General features: G+C 54.7%; 9 protein-coding genes across 9 annotated transcripts; 4 read left to right on the top strand and 5 right to left on the bottom strand.

Moving 5' to 3' along the window:
• Nucleotides 1–1200: 1200 nt before the first annotated feature.
• Nucleotides 1201–2447, top strand: JN550_010496 (uncharacterized protein; the record flags this gene model as incomplete). The annotated part of the gene is made up of 3 exons (XM_049308757.1): nt 1201–1365; nt 1415–2147; nt 2206–2447. 3 exons carry the CDS (start codon nt 1201–1203, stop codon nt 2445–2447), a joined length of 1140 nt encoding a protein of 379 aa, XP_049167467.1.
• Nucleotides 2448–2453: 6 nt separating this feature from the next.
• Nucleotides 2454–3684, bottom strand: JN550_010495 (uncharacterized protein; the record flags this gene model as incomplete). The annotated part of the gene is made up of 3 exons (XM_049308756.1): nt 2454–3348; nt 3401–3446; nt 3495–3684. The coding sequence occupies 3 exons, from the start codon at nt 3682–3684 to the stop codon at nt 2454–2456; spliced, it is 1131 nt and encodes a 376-aa protein (XP_049167466.1).
• A 1010-nt stretch (nt 3685–4694) lies between these two features.
• JN550_010494 (uncharacterized protein) lies at nt 4695–6404 on the top strand (the record flags this gene model as incomplete). The annotated part of the gene is made up of 1 exon (XM_049308755.1): nt 4695–6404. One exon carries the CDS (start codon nt 4695–4697, stop codon nt 6402–6404), a length of 1710 nt encoding a protein of 569 aa, XP_049167465.1.
• Nucleotides 6405–6519: 115 nt separating this feature from the next.
• Nucleotides 6520–7530, bottom strand: JN550_010493 (uncharacterized protein; the record flags this gene model as incomplete). The annotated part of the gene is made up of 2 exons (XM_049308753.1): nt 6520–6961; nt 7121–7530. 2 exons carry the CDS (start codon nt 7528–7530, stop codon nt 6520–6522), a joined length of 852 nt encoding a protein of 283 aa, XP_049167464.1.
• Nucleotides 7531–8122: 592 nt separating this feature from the next.
• JN550_010492 (uncharacterized protein) lies at nt 8123–9666 on the bottom strand (the record flags this gene model as incomplete). The annotated part of the gene is made up of 3 exons (XM_049308752.1): nt 8123–9196; nt 9353–9412; nt 9472–9666. The coding sequence occupies 3 exons, from the start codon at nt 9664–9666 to the stop codon at nt 8123–8125; spliced, it is 1329 nt and encodes a 442-aa protein (XP_049167463.1).
• Nucleotides 9667–11013: 1347 nt separating this feature from the next.
• JN550_010491 (uncharacterized protein) lies at nt 11014–12171 on the bottom strand (the record flags this gene model as incomplete). The annotated part of the gene is made up of 2 exons (XM_049308751.1): nt 11014–11254; nt 11330–12171. 2 exons carry the CDS (start codon nt 12169–12171, stop codon nt 11014–11016), a joined length of 1083 nt encoding a protein of 360 aa, XP_049167462.1.
• A 440-nt stretch (nt 12172–12611) lies between these two features.
• On the top strand, nt 12612–13806 carry JN550_010490 (uncharacterized protein; the record flags this gene model as incomplete). Its single annotated transcript, XM_049308750.1, has 3 exons — nt 12612–12746; nt 12809–13310; nt 13433–13806. The coding sequence occupies 3 exons, from the start codon at nt 12612–12614 to the stop codon at nt 13804–13806; spliced, it is 1011 nt and encodes a 336-aa protein (XP_049167461.1).
• Nucleotides 13807–14943: 1137 nt separating this feature from the next.
• JN550_010489 (uncharacterized protein) lies at nt 14944–16277 on the top strand (the record flags this gene model as incomplete). Its single annotated transcript, XM_049308749.1, has 2 exons — nt 14944–15376; nt 15439–16277. 2 exons carry the CDS (start codon nt 14944–14946, stop codon nt 16275–16277), a joined length of 1272 nt encoding a protein of 423 aa, XP_049167460.1.
• A 1306-nt stretch (nt 16278–17583) lies between these two features.
• On the bottom strand, nt 17584–18447 carry JN550_010488 (uncharacterized protein; the record flags this gene model as incomplete). Its single annotated transcript, XM_049308748.1, has 1 exon — nt 17584–18447. The coding sequence occupies one exon, from the start codon at nt 18445–18447 to the stop codon at nt 17584–17586; it is 864 nt and encodes a 287-aa protein (XP_049167459.1).
• Nucleotides 18448–18791: the final 344 nt, after the last annotated feature.

Raw genomic sequence — 18791 nt, 5'->3', positions numbered from 1 at the left:
GCAGAGCCCTCAAGAGCCCTTTTTTCACCAGTTTCGTGCTTCGGCAGTCTTTTTGGTATCCTCATCATATGCGGCTTGTTTCTTTCGGATACATCAAAATCAAGGGATGTCCAGTCTGTGATAACGTAATCGGTGTTTGACGGTAAGAAGCCCTTTAGTAGGCCCCCAGAGTCGGTGCTTAGCATTACCGAAGCATTGGTCTGGGCGTTCATTTATCGCAAACTCCTCAACAAGGGATACGAACTCCAGACTGCGATAGTAATTGGCCAGTTCATTCATACCTACGGTGGAAAGCGCTACCGCTGGTCATTCTTCGTATCCTGGGATATGGCTTCGCCTTGGCCCAACCAGCATTGGATCTGACTGGCCGTCCACGCCCCTAGATCCTGATCACCAAATGAGTAGTAACATGTCCCGAGCAGTGTGATATGGTCAAGCAAAACATGTATGCCTTGCTTAAAGATGCTTTGGCGTGGATCCGAAGATGATTTACGTGGCGCCACATCCGAGACCGGGCTGATTATTGCCTGCAGGCCCGTAGGGCATAGTGCGAACCAGCATACAACGTCGCGTGTTCTGGGGCATGTCTTTACAAGGCTTAGGTATGCAAATTTTGCAATTAAAAGAGTACGTTCGCTATGGTGATATAACTTCCAACTTCCCAACTCACCGTGATGTCCTCAAATATGCATCACCGGCCAAGGAAGTGGGATTCCATATTGGAAGGTGGCCACAAGTTGATGGGACGCCGATCGCCCATCGAAGTTCCATCAACGCGACTCGGCTGTCGGGCCCGAATTGCGTGCTCCCCTAGCAGGATAGCAACATCACAGTTCTGGCATCACGAAACGATGGTGTGTGGGGCCCACCTCTGAACGGCAGCCCATCCAAGGACGTCGGCGGTGCTCCGATAGCAGGGCAGCCCTCGTGCGTCAGCTGCATTGCTCATTCATATCCGTTTTTAACGAATAACCTGCCTAAATCAAGAGAAGTTGCCAATGCCGATTGGACGCTAGTGTTGCTCACGCAATATTGGCCATGGTCTCGCAACATCGCTTTGAAGCGGGGGAACAGTGGTGGATGCGCTGCTATAAGAATGAGACCGTAACGTTCCTACCCTAAGTGGTTCTCTCAACGAAGATTGAATGCGAGAAACCTCACATAGACTGTTACAGAATATTTCAAGTTTCAGTGATCAAAATGGCCCCATCTGCCACCGTGACGGTGACCGAGACAGCTCCTGTCCCTCTACCGGTGCGGTCTTTGAAGAAGCCGACGCACTTCGGCGCCTACAAAGAGCTTGGGGCAAGCAGCCTGGACAAGGAGGCCGAGCTCAATGGCAAGGCAGATTTCGACGCGGCAAAGGTGAGGTTGACAAAGACGATGCCATCCGAATTGTCCTAACCATTGACAGTACCCTCATTACCTTCCAACCTGGAACCCAGAGCAGAAATACCCTCCCCTAGAGCCCTTTGAGCATTACGAGCACGGCAAAGACGCCGACACTTCATACCCAGACTTGTTACCGCAAGGTTCAACTGTGACAAATCTTACCCCGTCCATCGGCACAGAGGTTAGAGGAGTCCAGCTGAGTTCCTTAAGCAATGCCGGCAAGGACCAGCTTGCACGCTTCGTGGCCGAGCGCAAAGTGGTCGCATTCCGGGCCCAAGACTTTGCGGATCTTCCGATCTCAGAAGCCTTAAAGTTTGGCGAGTATTTTGGCCGCCACCACATTCACCCAACGTCTGGGTCTCCGGAAGGGCACCCCGAAGTTCATTTGGTACATCGCGGCGCTGGTGACGAGGGCGCTGAGAAGTTCTTCGAGTCACGCACAAGTTCTGTTGCGTGGCATTCGGATGTTTCGTATGAGCAGCAGCCCCCAGGCACCACCTTTTTGTACAACCTGGATATCCCTGAGACGGGCGGCGACACCCTGTTTGCCAACTGTGTCGAAGCATATGAAAGACTGAGCCCTCTGTTCCAAGAGCGTCTCCATGGATTGAAGGCGACACATTCGGGCATTGAACAAGTCAATGCTTCAATGGCAAGAGACGGCATCAAGCGCCGAGAGCCTGTCGTGAATGAACACCCGATCGTCCGGACGCATCCTGCAACCGGAGAGAAGGCGCTATACATTAATCCACAATGTGAGTTTTCACCCTCCACCGGGAGTCGAAACCCTGTACATGCTAATCGAGAGTTTAGTTACTCGCGACATTGTCGGCCTCAAGAAGGAAGAGTCAGATGCCATCTTGAAGTTCCTGTATGATCATATCGCTTATGGTGCAGATTTCCATGCACGCGTCAAATGGGAGGAGGGCACAGTCGTTGTGTGGGACAACCGTGTAACCCAGCATTCAGCATTGGTGGACTGGAAGAACAAGCAACGAAGGCACCTGGCCCGCATTACGCCACAAGCCGAGAGACCGTATGAGACGCCATTTTAAATAGCTTCAAATGAAACCAGGAATGAAGTCTTTACTAGCCCCAGAATCGTCCTTCTTGCTTGTTTGGGCGTATCCTTTGGTCCTTGCAAGGCTCCTTTCTCGGGCCCGCTTTTGGAAGCCGAACAAAGCGCCGTCAGATTCGTCATCTGTGGACTGTGCCGCATCATGGGCGTCGGGCCCTGAAGAGCTTGGCTTCGGCGATTTACGCCGTGGCGGTAGTACAGCTGGCTTATGCGGGCCCGTCGCAAGAGTTTTGCGCCTGTCATCCATATCGGCCGTTGTCCTAGGTATTGACGCGGTCGGCGGCCTGTTCGAAGCCACAAAGGGCTTGCTGCGAGGTGGGGTATCCAGATCCAAGTTCTCGTCTTCATCTTCTGCATCGAGTTGCACAATAGCCTTATAACGTGACGGCTGCCTATCACTCTGACCTGGAGCACGATTGGGCAGTGGAGGAGGCCGTACATGAGATGCGCGAGTCGACGTATGCTTACTTAGGCTTGAAGTTGCTAGATTTCGTCCCGACGTCGATGTCGACGGATCAAAGTGATCTAGTCGAGGTATTTTCTTTCTCGGGCTCTGCATCAACCCAAATAGGGAGGTGCCCTTGTGATAGGTGTCATCTTCCTCGGTGTCTTCATCGTCGGCCGTCACCCTCTTGACCAGCTTTTGTTGCTTCAAGCGTGCAGCCCTGTCGAGCTTCTTTTGAACTAGGTCGCTCACTTGTCCGACAACCGGACGCGTAATGTCTCTGATAGTCGCTGCATTATGTGACTTGGCCTTGTCTTTCAGTTTCTGGTACTCGGCGGCGTGAAGATGCGCGGTGAACCTCTGAGCAGTGTAGTAGAACTCATCCTCCACCATGCGATACATGTCATCGCCATCAAGTCCTTCTCTCATGAAGCTACCGTTGTTGTCAGAAATACAAGTCGAAGGTACAGTAGCATGAAACTTACGACTCTTCCAATGGCTCAGGCGGTGGTGAACTTGACCTCGACCGTTCTACTGGCATGTCAGTTGATATAAACCTTGAAAGGCGCGAAAGCGTACTCAGGCTTAGTCTCTTGACCCGTCGATTCACTAGCGACGCGACCGTGGCCTTGACATCTTCTTCGCCAGATCCTTTGGCTTCAGCTGTTGGTCTTCGAGGTGGTGTAAGTGTTGAGCTGGGCATAGTGGAGTTTGCGCGGGATGAAGCTTTGACGGTCGCGCCGTCCCGCCACGGGATCTTTCGCGTCATGGCGACTGGCTAAAAGGCTTCGGCAATGTTGATGAGGTTCAGTATCTGTGCAAATACATCTAAGTGCATCGGAATGGTCGTCCACAGCAAGGAGATGGCGAGAAATGAATGGCACGAGAGCCACTGGGTGGTTGCTGGCCTGAATCGTGGCCTGGTACTCTTTCCCTGCAGAAGGCAGGCCTTTGTGTGGGCGCGTGCCTGAGAGGGCCACCCCAAGCGGTCATTAGCGGCACTTGAACGACAGCCGTCAGCAACCCAGGTTGGGCAGTCAACGATGAGACAACGCCTGGATTACAGTTATTACACTAACTCCCAGCTTGAGGTCAACTTCACCCTCGAGTCTATCATCGGAAAACGCACCCAAGAAGCTTCCCCCCCTCATAAGCACGAACCACATTGCCGCAAAGATGGATGATTCTATGGCTAGATACAACGCTCTTAATTTGCCCGCCTCCGAGCATAACTCACATGAGCACCGACACGAACCTTGGCCTTGACAAGTGCGAACCTCAAATGGACTCGGTGCTAAATCTTCAATCGTCTACTCTAAGGGGGAGCCCGGGAGGGCGTTTTCCCTCGTTCACAATTAGTGTGCTGCCCTTGACGTACCCTAGTCGAGTGTAGTAACTGCAACCGAGTGATTCAAATTCCGCCTACAAGCGACGCCCCGTCCATGATCAATTTCCGCCCAACAGGAACAGTAAAGCCATGCACTATTACCATGAACTTCCTGAGACACCGTGCCTTGGTTCGGAGCCGTGCCGGCTGTAAGTAGGCAAACTTCAAGGAGGCCGATGACCCGCCATGTGGATCTCGCTTAGCGGGAATAACGTCAATGGCCGCAATTCTGGTTAGTAACTGCCGTATTGGATGTCCGATCTCGTCTCCGTAACCGATAACGATGCCAACCCTTATCACCGGCTTGTTTCCTGTTGGTCTGAGTTCATAACCCTCTCGGCCCCTTGCTTCGTTACTATGCCGTCGTGGATACCACAGTCAGCTCCTTACCGATGAATGAGAGCGAAAAGGAAGTACAGGTCTCCGGTCAAGCGAACAGCCCCTCGTCGGCACAGCTTGACACGACTACAAGCCAAGATGGAGTCTCTACTCCAAGCCGCCCTTCGGAGGACATCGAAAATGACGACGAGCTGATTCACAGCAGTGGTGACGAACAGCAACCACAGGACGTGGAAACTTTGTCACGGGTCTCCAGCGGCCCGCCTTACACGGTGTTTTCCCGACAGATGATACATTGGATCATAGCTATGAACTGTGTTTCTGCTTTTATATCACCCATCACCGCCAATATTTACTTTCCAGCCATCCCGGCGATTGCCAAAGATCTTGATGTCTCAGTCGGGTCGATCAATCTGTCCTTGACCACTTATATGATCTTCCAGGGGTTGTCACCAACGTTCGTAGGGGACTTTGGTGACGCGGCCGGAAGGCGGCCGGCTTTCATCATCGCCTTTGCCGTGTATCTGGGTGCCAATATTGGCCTAGCTCTGCAGCGCAACTATGCTGCATTGCTCATACTCAGGTGCCTCCAGAGTGCTGGAAGCAGCGGCACGATCGCTTTGGTGTTCGGAGTGGTCGCCGATGTTGCAACTACTGCGGAGCGTGGAAAATACATGGGCATTGTTGGGGCGGGCTTGACTGTTGGGCCGTCTCTCGGCCCGACAATAGGAGGCGTGCTCTCCGAGTACCTCGGGTGGCCTTCCATCTTTTGGTTCTGTGCCATACTGACCGTTGTCTGGATGGTTCCATACGTGCTTACTGTTCCTGAGACCGGTCGGCGCGTCGTGGGAAATGGATCTGTCAAGCCACAACCATGGAACATGACACTGCTGGATTACATTCGCTTTCGTAGGCAACCCCGTGAGCCATCTACGGCACGGACGCAGAAGATACCGTTCCCGAACCCTTTCAACACTCTCATGGTTCTCTCGCACAAGGATATGGCCATGGTTCTGCTATATAATGGTCTGCTTTACCTAGGGTTCATGCTCATGGCCGCCACGCTCTCAACACAGTTCTCCGCTATCTACCACTACAACGAGCTGGTGCTGGGCCTGTGTTACCTGCCAATAGGAGCGGCCACCACCATCTCCTCCATTGCCCAGGGATATCTCCTGGACTGGAACTACCGCCGGACCGCGAAGAAGCTCGGATTCAAGATCGACAAGAAGCGCGGAGACAATCTCAAAGACTTTCCCATAGAACGGGTGCGAATCCAGATCATCGTACCATGTATCTTTCTTGGAACCGCAGTCTATATCGGCTTCGGCTGGGCCCTGCAAGCGGAAGTGCACGTAGCAGTGCCGCTGGTGCTTTCGTTCTTCGTTGGTCTGCTAGTTACAGGTTCCTTCCAGGTCATCAACACACTGATCGTAGATCTGTACCCCGAAGCCCCGGCGACAGCGACCGCGGCGAACAACCTGGTCCGCTGTCTGCTCGGTGCCGTTGGCACGGCTGTCATCGAAGACATGATCGCCGCCATGGGACGTGGTTGGTCGTACACTCTTATTGCATTGATTTTCACCGTCTTCTCACCGACTCTGTGGTTCATCCAGAAGCATGGTCCGGCCTGGCGCGAGGAGCGGAGACAGAAGATGCTGCGCCTGCGGGAGAAGGAGGAGGCCAAGGAGAGAGAAAAAAGCCCTCCAGATGCAGATGCAGATGCACATAATGGTGTTGTTAGAACAGATAATGCCAGGTAATAGGTCATTCTAGGATACATCAATAGCCCAAGAACACGGAGCCACAATACACGAGAACGTCTCCCAATTTCCGTCTCATCATACATATTTCGTTCGGCTCAGCATCTAAGATCCATCATACCCTATGCGTCAGCTTAATCTCACCCTCAACTCTCGCCAGATCCTCCCACCGCCTGCTCTGCCAGCGCTCTGGCTCGCCCTCCACGGCGTCAACCCAGTGCTTGATGGCCAGTGCCGCCTGGCGCGCCCAGCGCTCGTAGGTGATGTAGCCGGTGCCGGTGCCGAGGGGTGTCATGAGAAGGCTCTCGATCCGGCGGCTCCGGCCCTCGGCGCAGTCGAGGCTGCCGTTGTGCCGCTCGACGGCGTTCAGGAGACTCCACACGCACTCGTACACGACCTCGCGGTCCCAGTCGCACCGGCTGGGCATGCGCATCGTCGGGCACAGCGCCACGTACGCGCAGCCCCAGCCCGTGCCATCGCCGTACCGTAGCCGACCGTCCTCGCGCCACTCGGCGGGCAGGGCTACGATCTCACATTGGCCCGGGGGGAGGTAGCCCCTATTTTTACCCCGTTAGTGTTGAGTCTTCTCTTCAAGCGTTTTCCCCTTCCTCAAGATGAAGAGGAGTATGTACGAGATAAGATAGAAAAGAAAAAGAAAAAAAAAAGACAAAAAAGAGCGCATATATAATCCTATACATACGAAGGAAAGTACACACCGGTGCTTCTCGTAGATGGCTGCCTGGGCAGCCCGGGTCACGGCGCCATAGTCGTCGGCGGGGCTGAAGGCGCGGCTGATGGCGTCGTCAAAACCACCGTCCAGGATAGCGTACGAGTTGGCGGGCGAGACGACGGCATCGAAGCGCACGGCCGGGTCCACCGCCGACAGCGAGCCATCGTGCACCGTGTACCTCAGTAGACTGGCGGCTGCCGGCACGGCCTGGGGTCGGGAGGGAGTGGTGGAGGACGACGAGGTCAAGGCTGAGGTGAGCCAGCTGACCGGGTTGTTACTGCCCTCGGGCTTGAAGTTGTATAGCTTCAGCGCCGCCTCCCAAGCCTCGGCGGCCGCGGGGTCGTAAGCCAGGAGGTGGATATGGGGGAGGATTGAGGGTGAGGCTGCGGACGTCATGGTAAAGTGGTGGATCAGGAAGTTGTTCTACAATTTGGCACAAAGTGGCCCAGCCAGTCGCGTGTGTAGTGACGAACTCGTAAGTTGACCCAGTATTTACAAGAATGGGTAGATAGTTCAGGCGTACTTGTAGTATAGTGACTTACGTGACTGATATACTCGACTATGGACAGATTGAAACTACTGCAACAATCGCCGAGGTGGAGAACAGCTTATGGGACAACTAGTGGCGCAGCTGGGCTGCTGCCTTACCGTGACTCGCATTCGGACTGAGAACAGATTGCCAGATTTGCCCGATTCGATATAAGTGATAGGCTGTTTGGTTCTCATAGCAAGCTAGCCGTCGTGAGTCCTGTAATCATAGTGGATGAGTCAAAGGTGGCCAATGAAACTATGAAGAATGTATTGGTCATTTTTCTCATTGATTCATCTATGCCGTAAATAGGAAGAGGTTTCCCAACCCAGTCCTGCGGAATCCCGTCCCTTTTGCGTTGCTAAAAGCACACTAACTATAGCTTGGGAGGCTGTCTCTCGGGCACCAAGGCCACCGAAGGCGCCTGGTGAAGCTGTACACATTTAGATGAGCAGTCGCTTACTGTACCTCCCTGACAACCTTATCTATGGCTTTGGCGACATACTCGACATTCCGCGTGTTGAGACCAGCCATGCTAATACGGCCGTTCTTTGTCATGTAGACATGTGCCTCCTCGCGAATCTTGAGGACCTGAGCCTCGGTCAAGCCCGTAAAACTGAACATGCCAATCTGGTCCGTGATGTGATTCCACTTGCCAGGAGTCTTGAGCTCCTCCAGCTTGGCCCTAAGCTTCTCCCGCATGGTGATGATGCGCCCGCTCATGGTGCGCAGGTTGTCTTCCCACTCGGCATACAGCTTGGGGTCGTTCAGTACGGTGCTGGCAATACGGGCACCGTACAACGGGGGGTTGGAGATTTCGGAACGCTGCAGGATGGCCAGTTGTGACGCAATGCGGGTAATGGTCTTCTCGGCATCCGGTGATGGGCCGGTGACAACGTGGAAGCAGCCGGCACGCTCACCGTACAGACCAAAGTTTTTGGCGAACGACTGGGCAATGACCAGCTCGAAACCCTGCTCGACGAAGTAACGTACGGCAGCATTGTCCTTCATCAGGTCGCCCGAGGCGAATCCCTGATAGGCCGTATCAAAGAAAGGGAAGTGGTTCTTGGCACGAATGACCTCGGCGATCTCCTTCCACTGGTCGAGTGTCGGGTCTACGCCGGTGGGGTTGTGTGCACATGCGTGGAGCAGGATGATGGATCTGTCGGGAGCGCCGTAGATGGCCGACTTCATGCCCTCAAAGTCAAGGCCCTTGGTCTCTTTCGAGAAGTAGGGGTAGGTGGCAATGGGCAAGCCGACATTGCTGAAGATCTGGTTGTGGTTGGCCCAGGTCGGGTTCGAGAGGTAGACCTTCTTGGTGCCGGGGTAGAACTTGGCGAGGAAGAGGGCACCGAGGTGCACGGCACCGGTGCCGGAGATGGTCTGGACGGAAGTGACTCGCTTCTCCTTGATGGCGGGCGAGTCGGCGCCACCGAGGATCAGCTCGGCGGCCTTGCTGGTGAAGGAGACGATGCCGGCGATGGGAGCATACTCGTGGTTCAGCTCGGGGTCGTTGCGGAGGATCTCGTCTGCCTGTTGATTTTGAGAAGAGCGGTAAGCATGTTGTGATTGTAACAGGGTAGAGGGTAGAGGGTAGAGGGTAGAGCGCAACAGAGTTCTGCTGTGTGCCTAGGTATGCATGGTGGGGGTGTATACGAGGTATAAGTGCTGATGGAGAGGAACAATTACCTTCTTGACGACGGGCAATACCCAGGGCTTTGCGTTGTCGTCACGGTATGCGCCAATGCCCTTCACAGCCAGGTCAGCAAACAGAAAAAAGGGCATGAAACACGTTGGGGCCAACACACGAGATCGACTTTGTTCGGGTCCTGGTCGGCCCTGTAAGCTCTCATCAAGCCGAAGAGGGCATCCTCGGGGGCCTGAGGGACGACCTCGGCGGAGAAGCTGGTGGCTGCGGGCGGCGACATTTGTTTGGCGATGCTGTGGACTCGGCGGACGGAGTTTGCGTGGTAGGAGGGATCGAAGTTGTTTTGCGAAGGCATGGCGTCGGGAGAAGAGCGACGAGACAAAGCTGGGAGCTGGGAGCTGGGCCTGGGTCTGGTCTGATTCACCTGGGCTGCGATAGGCCGAAGCGGGCAGGTGGGCTGATGATGATGCGCCTACGGAGTACACGGTACTACTGTCTCGCAGGCGGGGCCAGGCTGGCCTTGGGGGGGATGGGGTGGGGTTGGGGGGGGCAACGTTCGGGGCGGCGGGGCACACCACCAGTGGACAGTGGACAGTGGACACGCCCAACAGCGGGTTCGTGGGCAGCTACCCAAAACAGTGCTGTAGGTAAAAGGTACAGGTAGCAGCTAGGCAGAAAAAGCTAGGGGGCGGCGCAGGCAGGGCGTGGGACCCCGTTGGATGCGCTACGGAGAACGCGGGTCGCGAGCTGCAGGGGTAACTTAGCAGTGCGTCCCCCAAGAAAGACAAGACACCTGGCAGTGTCACCCGCTGCGTTTTAGCGGCGGGTCCGGGGCAGGCTGTCTGGGTACCTGGGTATTGATTGCAAATGCAAATGCAACTGCAAGCGTCTTCGGGCTGTCTCTGACTGGAGCGGCTGCCGGTCTTGGGCGAAGCTCGGTGATTCGCGTGCCCAGTCAGTTGTCGCCCGTCGAAGAAGGGAGCTGCACGCAGTGATGGTTACGGGACGCTCTACCCTGGCTCGTTCGGCGCAAGGGATCGTATGCTGGCGCCGCGGGCTGAGGTGACGGTGACGTGACGTGACGGGGGTTTCAGCTGTTCCTCAGCTGTTCTGTTCCGCAGCCGACTTGCTGCAATGGAGGAATGGAGATGCTGCAACGGACCAAAGGCACGACAATGGGAAGCTGGGGTGAGCTGCACACACGCAGTGGAAGAGCTGCAGCAGGTGCCGGGGCTTAAATGCCACCAGCTGCGCCCGGCATCACGACCTACGTGTGGGACCCTGCCCCCCCGGCCCCAGCTATGATCTCACCAGGCCGAGGTTCCCAGCACCCGAACATGCCCGTCCGCGCCTGCAACCGAGCAACGGCCAACCAGCATCGCGGCAATACTCATTCGCCCGGAGCAGTGGTGGGTGCAAGGCGCAGGCCTGATGCAAACAGCATTCATCAACTTATTGGCGTGGTGGTTACTGTTTTCCCCCATGCAGCCGCTTCCGTCGCACTGAACAGTCGGCAGCGGCCACGGGCCTGAGAGCCAACATGTGATGTTGGGACAGTCGGGTCTGGCTCTGGTTTGGCTTACACGGTAGTTCACATGCCACGGCAACGCACCAAGAAACTACACGCGCCAGTTTTGGCAACTCTATTCAGTTCAAGCTAAACTGCCACCTGCTGAACCCCCTGCTTAACCTCCCCCGGCGGCTATATCAACAGGTCCCACACGACAAGTAGCGTACACAGACCACACGTCGCATAGAAGGTATACTTGGCCGGGCTGGGCTTCTGCGAGGCCTTCTTGAGCTGCTTGTTTCCACCGCCCACATCCTCGACTATATTAAACGAGTCGGCGACCAGCTGGTCAATATGCGCCGACTGGGTTGCCAGGTTCGTGACCAGCTGTGTCTGCAGCTCCGAGATCTCTATTAGTGACTTCTCGGCCGTCCTGTAGTTATGCATGATTAGCCCCGTGCCGTGGAGATGGCTTTTTTCTCTCCAAGCCGCAGCCCGGAATGCTTACCTGACTTGGCCCAGTATGCTCTCGTAGTGTTCTAGCATGGCGTGGTTTTCCTTCTCAAACATCTGGATCTGCTCCGGTGACAAGTCGTCCGAGGGATTATAGGTTGGCTCGTCCTCGGCCGGCATTCCCTGCGCGGCTTGCGAGGCCCTCCTCTTTGCGCTGGCCGGGCTCCTAGGCTCTCTTGCACCGGCCATGGCGCCCATCTCCGGCACGCCGGCCCTGGCCAGCACGCTCCGGCTCTTCTCCATCTCGCGGTTCAGCCGGACCTCCATCATGCCTTGCTGCGTCTTGACGCATTCCTGCAGCCGCTGCCTCAACGTCCAGAGCACGCTCTCGCGGTGCGTGTTGACACTGTTCGCCGCCTCCTCGGCCGCCCTGTGCTCGGCGCTCTTCGCGGCCGCGAGGGCCCCGGTTACGCCCCCGGAGGCCCACGCACCCAGGGCACCCAGGCCGCGCGCGAACTGTTTCTTGATCAGCGCCGTCTGGGTCTCCTGCCGGATCTGCTCCGCGTCGGCGAGCTGGCGGATCTTGGCGTTGAGGTCGCGGAGGAGCTGCTTGGAGTTGGCGTCAATCTCCTCGCGGTCGTGGTCGGTGAGAGGCTGCTGCTGGGGGGCTCCCCGGCCGTTCTGCTGGCGTATCAAGGTCCGCCGCGGGTGAGCGGTGGAGAGGTAGGACTGGCGAATGCGCAGCAGGTCCGTGTGCAGGGACCGGATGGCATGGTTGATGGTGTAGGCCTCCTTCAGGAACTCGTCGAGGTTGTCGGGACTGAAGGCGTCGCGCTTGGTCGGGGGCGCCGAGTGCGTCAGCAGGATGCTATCGAAGGCGGGAGTGAGGTCTGTCATGGTTGGCGAACGGAACGGGGGGAGATGCAGGCTATCGAAGCATGCCGATCAGTCGAGTGTTGAGGGCGACTGTCCAGCTTTCAATTGTCCCGTTTCGCTGTCACTCGCAGATATCCAACTCTTGGAGACCCCCCGTCCTGGACAAGCTTATGACACATGTGTCAAGCTCCAGGAGGTTCTCCTGTTACATGCATAAATGGCGAGGGCAATGCCACGACCAAGGGGTTTAGTACATTAACCGTGCACACATACGTAGCTTCGGCCTTCGAGGCCCGTTTAGCGGGCTCGCCTGACGATCCCCCGCTAGAAAATAAAAATATCGACCTTGCTGCCCCTCATGCGTGCCCCGCGGTCCGTGAACTCACCAGAAGCCCTTCACGACCCTCGCGTCCCCAGTCCGGCTGTTACTCACCTGCAGACTTCCTCCACGACCTGCCAACATGCCCTCTCCAGCTGTGACCTCGGTCGAGGTCTCATCCTTGCCCTTGGTTGCGACGGGCAAGGTCCGGAACCTGTACGAAATCGACCAGTCGACCCTCCTCCTGGTGGCCAGCGATCGCATTTCGGCCTATGATGTACGGCCGTAGCTCTCTGCTTTGAACCTGAAGGCTTCACGCATCTCTGACCCCGAGTGCAGGTCGTTCTCCAGAACGGAATCCCCGACAAGGGCAAGATCCTGACCCAGGTTTCGAGTCACTGGTTCTCAGTCCTCGCCGAGAAGATCCCAACCCTCAAGCACCATCTTCTTACCCTCGCCCCTCCATCCTCCCTGACGCCTGCCGAGCGCTCCCTCGTCGAGGGCCGATGCATGCAGGTCAGGAAGCTCAATGTGCTTCCCATCGAGGTCATTGTAAGGGGCTACATCACCGGAAGCGCATGGAGCGAGTACACCGAGAAGGGCACCGTCCACGGCATCCCGCAGCCCGCTGGTTTGCAGTACTGTGCCGCCTTCCCGGACGGTCCCATCTACACGCCGTCTACCAAAGCTGTCCAGGGCGAGAAGGACGAGAACATTACTCCAGACCAGGCGCGCAAGATTGTAGGCGACAAAGTCGCCGATAGGATCGCCGAGCTCTCCGTCACCATCTACAAGGCCGCGGCCGAATACGCCAAAGCCCGGGACATTATCATTGCGGACAGTACGTGATTCGAAAGCCATGGGTCCCCCTAACTATCGCCACCCCGAAGCTCCTCTCTTCGACACTCGCTATGCTATTCCAAGGCGGTGTGTGTAACATTCTGCTAACACGTTCAATTGTAGCCAAATTCGAGTTTGCCTACGACGAAGCCAGCGATGACATAGTGTTGGTGGATGAAGTCTTGACACCCGACTCATCGCGATTCTGGCCAGCGGATGCCTATGAAGTTGGGCGGGAGCAGGATAGCTTCGACAAGCAATATCTGCGAAACTGGCTGACGTCTAACAAGTTGAAAGGGAAAGAAGGCGTGGAGATCCCCGAGGACATCGTATCGCAAACAAGGGAAAGATACAACCAAATCTTCGAGGTACTTACATCCCCCGTTCCCTCGTCCGTTTGTGCTCAAGGATTTGTATGCCTCGGCCATCTCGGCGCAGTATCGAAACGTGCCCACATTGCAGAGATACTAACATTTATTGATGGCTATAGCGATTGACAGGACACAAGGTAGAGCACGCATTGGCCAGGTAAGATTGAATAAATCGATTCGTGACCCAAGGTGGCCAGCAGTCATGTTGGCTGCGAGGCCACCAAGGCAAGTGGTAGCTGGGGGCTATATAGATCGCAGCTCCGGGATTTCTCAATAGACCCCGAGCTCTCCCTGACCTAGTGTATCGCTCCACCTCGCACGACGTGCAACACGCGGCAGCATTCATAAATCGGAATGTCGTGACATAAACGATAACTACTGTGCTCCAGGTTAGTCGCGTTGATTTATGGGCAAGCTATAACCCCAGTGCTTGATCTGGGATACTGACAAGCGTCGGCTAAGCCCGTTCATATGTCTCGCCGAAGTCGGTAGCCTACCAATAATAGTGTCACTAAATCCGGGAAAAGTATTGAACTGGTAAAACTAGTCAAGACTTGGCTTATGAACGCGGCTGGAATGCCGGCTTGGCGACGTCACTTCACGTATGTCGGGCGGATCCGTCCAGGGATCCACTTCTCCGCAAGGCTATTGCCGCGAGACGCGGGTGATGCACAACTCCACGGGGAGACACTGGAGATTATGACCGAGATGGTAGATCGGCGCCAATATTGTCGAACGGGGCAAGAGTAGTCGGACCTGGGGAATGCATGCCCAGTGGAGAGCGATGTGAAAAGAGGGGCCCCGCGGGAATAAGCCAGACCGCTGAGAGCGGCGGGATGGACTTGGCGTCTTGCAGCCATAGCCATTAAGTCTTACCATAATCCAAATCGAGAAAGTGTATAGACTGAGATAAGCAGAATCGCCCAGAATGTATTTCTCTGAACCTAAAACTATATCAAGCAACCCTACAACACGACCTTTGATTACCAGGCTGGATAGGCCGGCATACCTGCCGGCACTAATCGGGACCCAGCTGCATGCGTGCTTGGAAGACCAACGCCATCTAGTGTAACCCTAGGGAAAGTTCTTATACTCAATACTCCACAGAACCACAATATGATATCATCCTGCTGGTTCCTGATTATTTCGGTCGTGTAGAGCCCGAAGAAGTCCACAATGATTATCCCAAAGCATAAATTGGTCCTCAACCCTGCTCCCGGATAGTTCAGGTGCTCAGGTAATTGCTACGTTTGAGCTTTCAAGATGCTTCGCCGAGCCATACTGACCGTGTTTCCAACACTGGTGACGGCACTATGCCATACCTCCGGAGTGTGTGTTGTTGAACCGGCTCCTAATGGCGCAGACTCAGCCATGGCTATCATCAACGCCTTCCAGCTGTGTGGGCACAATGAGGCATCTCATCGAGGAAAAGTCGTTTTCAAGAATGATACATACCACATCAAGAGCGTGATGAATACTACAGGGCTCAGTAACGTGGACGTGGACCTACAAGGTACTCTGCTGTGGAATGACAATATTCCCTACTGGCTGAACCACTCGCTTCCTGTCGGATACCAGAACCAATCAAGCGCTTGGCTCTTTGGCGGAGACAACATCAGCTGGGTTGGTCACGGCTTTGGGACCCTCGATGGCAACGGGCAGGTCTGGTATGACTTCGTGAATGGTACAAACAACTGTACGTGAACTTCTGAGTACATGCATTACTGTCTTCCCTGTCCACGACTAATACAGCGTCAGATCCGGGTCGCCCGCATCAAATCACCGTCACGGGAACCCAAAACAGCTACTTCAGTGGTCTGCGCTTTGTGCAGTCGCAGATGTGGACCATGACGCTGATCCATAGTAGTAACGTCCTGCTCGAGTCCATCTACGTGAACAGCACCGACAGCAAGCAGGAGGTCGGTTTTGGGTTCTCGTCGCTGAACACGGACGGCGCTGACACGGTGTATGCGGACAACATCACATTCCGCGGGTGGACGGTGGACAACGGCGACGACAGCATCGCCATGAAGGCCAACAGCACCAATATCTTGATTGAAGATTGCCGCTTCTACACGGGGCTCGGCGTCGCCATCGGCTCCATCGGCCAGTACCCCGACACCTTTGAGTACATCGAGAATGTGACGGCTCGCAACATCGAGGTCCATGGCATGCGCTACGGCGCCTACGTCAAGACCTGGACCGGCGTCCCCAGCGGCTACCCGCCCAACGGCGGCGGCGGCGGGCTGGGCTACGCGGCCAATCTGCTGTTCTCCAACTTCACGCTTCATGGCGCGACAGGAATCTTTGCCCTGACACAGTGCACGCACTACAACGATGCCAGCGGCGACTGTGATACCTCACAGTTCCAGATCCGCAACCTACGACTCGAGGATTGGACGGGCGACTGCACGAGCGACGTTGTAGCGGACCTACAGTGCAGTGCTGCGTCACCGTGCACGGGGTTTGAGATTGACGGGATTGATATCATTGATACAGTGAACAACACGGCGCCGTCAAATTACTTGTGTGATAGCGTGGTCGGTCCCACCGGGTTCACTTGTACGGGAGAGCCGTGGGAAGAGAACAGTCGGTAAGGAGTGGACCCATGGGAAAGAGCCAAGCCCCGAGGTCTGTCAATTATGTTAATGAAAGTTGATACACACTCACCCCCTACTCACGGTATAGTACTAGAGACCTGTGACAGATCTATGGGTAGAGAGGCAAAGAAAGTATGCAGCAGACATTTCTTACTAAGCCTTGTCGTCTTCGTATATGTTTAGCCAACCCAGCTCTGACATTTGAGCGATGAAACTCATATGTACTTGAATCACTGTTGTTTGAAAGTTGGCAGGAAGGCAGTGCCGTACTTCGCAAGAGTTTGGTGCTCCTTTTATTTGCACTACCAGGTTTTTGAAGGAATCTGTTACCACTATAGATCAGACATGGCATTTGTGACTTCAAAGGCTTCCCACTCCCCGCCCGCCCCCCTCTCCGACGGGACAAAGTCCCGACGTTCTCCATACGGGGACCTTGGTAGTTAATAAAAGTAGCAGTGGACTATTCCCACGCTTTGTTCACTTTCCTGTCTTTATTGTCTCAGCCAAGGCTTCTAAGTTCAGTATTTCAGTTTCCTTCATATTGGCTCTCCTTCTATCAGCGCTCCTTTTTTTAAGTCTGTGTGAATAACTACCATTGGTAAGCCCGTTCAGTGTGCGCCTATTTCTCACTTCCCCAGCTAGCAAGCTCACCTTCAAGAGAACAGCTCAACATAGTGGAGGACGTAGGGCCAGATCTTCCTTGTGTTGGTGAGTTTCAGAGCAAGCTTTACCAGTCTAGTAGCGAGGAACGTACAGGATTATTGAAGGATAGATTATATGATGGCACTCAATCGGATGGATTGCTGTAGTTGTAGCCCGAGGGTTTCGTGCTCTCGAGCTATGTTGAGCCCAATGCGTCCAACAGTAACCATAACTTTCTGGCAGCTATGACAATGCTTCTTGATTCAAAAGTAGCTTCATCTGACAACATGTCAAAATTGCACACTGTGATGCTCCAATGATTCGACACAGAACTTAGAAGAGTGATTGAGAGATTGGTCACTAGCTGATATCATTCGCTATAAGAAACAAATTGTATAATCCAATGCTCGATCAGAAAGGGCAAGAGATGCCACACACAGTTCACTAGGCAGAGTATTCTACGTCAAGATATCGGAGATGACAGTGTGACCCAAGACGAAACTTTGGAACCAATATGTTTATGTTTGCCTCCTGAAAATCGAATAACAGATTCAACGAATAGTATACACTGCTAGTCAGCTCCGCCCATACTCCGCAAAACCCATGGCGTATCTAACTGAATTTCAATAATGCTCATAATAGTAACCGGAATAAAGACTGATCAAACTGTTTCGCTCGTTCTCCGGCTCCAGAGAGAGTGTGGTGATGTCCTCGCGCCTGTTGTATCACGAACCCCGACCTCTCCGGGACACTTCGAGCAAGGGCAGTGTGGCGCCGCTCCACATCGCGATATTCCTTTGCTGTGCAGCCGCTGCTTTTGCGGGTCCAATACTTCGATCAAATCGATCAGAAGGTGCTGCAGACGCCTGAGTCTATTCCCTGTGGGCGTCGTTGTCCCTTTCTCCGTCAAGGTCTTTAGCCCTTCGACAATCGGTTTGAACCAGTAGTGCGGATCATACTGGGCATCACCTGGGCTGGCCTTCCAAGCTTTGGTGAAGTCGTAGAATCCCATGCACATTTTCTCCGAATTGTCTCCCACCTCTGTCATCAGCTCTCCAATTGCCATCTGGTGGCCGCGCCAGAGAGTGAAGGCTGTGCCTTCCTCTTTGACATATCGGCTGATCAACATGACACCCTGGATTGAATGCAAAACCTCAATGAACTCCCTCAGACGCTTGTCCTCTTCCAGAGAGAACGGAAGCAGCTGCGCTTGGCGCCTGAGGATGTGCGTCCAGGCAAAGAATTGGCCCAGCACAAAGGCGGTGTAAATATACAGCGAGTCATCGTGCTGTGGGGACCGCCCGGCAAAATCGAGGACATCGGCCTCGAAGATGCCCCAGATGCGAGACTGCAAGTCCTCCGCGGCAAACAGAAGGGGATCACGATATTTCTGCAGGAGATGCTCGGCTTCCCGGCGTGCTTTTCGCTTGTCCGTGGAGTAGTTCAGGTATGCACTGAATCCAGCCACCGCCACGGAGGCGATGAGAGAGATGACTGCGACGACGATTGACGCAATGTCTACCATGCTGGGCGACTATGCTTTTGAAACTTTTTGAGGTCAAGAAGCAAGATTCAAGTTCTTCTGGCGCAGGAATGTATGTAGGAATCATGGCGACTATGTACGTTTTTGAGAAGTGGCCAGGGGGTTGAAACAATACGGCGCAGTCCAATAATATGAAAGCGATCCTTGGCAGAGACATGGGTTATCGCACGGGTAACCAATCAGACATAAACCAATTGATGCTGAGCCTCACCAACGGGGAATAGGCGAGCAGGAAGGATCAAAAATTGGCGCCAGTTGGGCGCACTTCGTTCAGCTCTGCAGTTCGATCTCCACTCCTCGAGCACCGTGGACCCGGCGGCAATGTT

The sequence above is a fragment of the Neoarthrinium moseri genome, assembly GCF_022829205.1.
Source record: "Neoarthrinium moseri strain CBS 164.80 chromosome Unknown scaffold55_Wmoseri_CBS_16480, whole genome shotgun sequence".
Lineage (NCBI taxonomy): Eukaryota > Fungi > Ascomycota > Sordariomycetes > Amphisphaeriales > Apiosporaceae > Neoarthrinium > Neoarthrinium moseri.
This window is presented reverse-complemented; position numbering and strand designations above follow the sequence as displayed.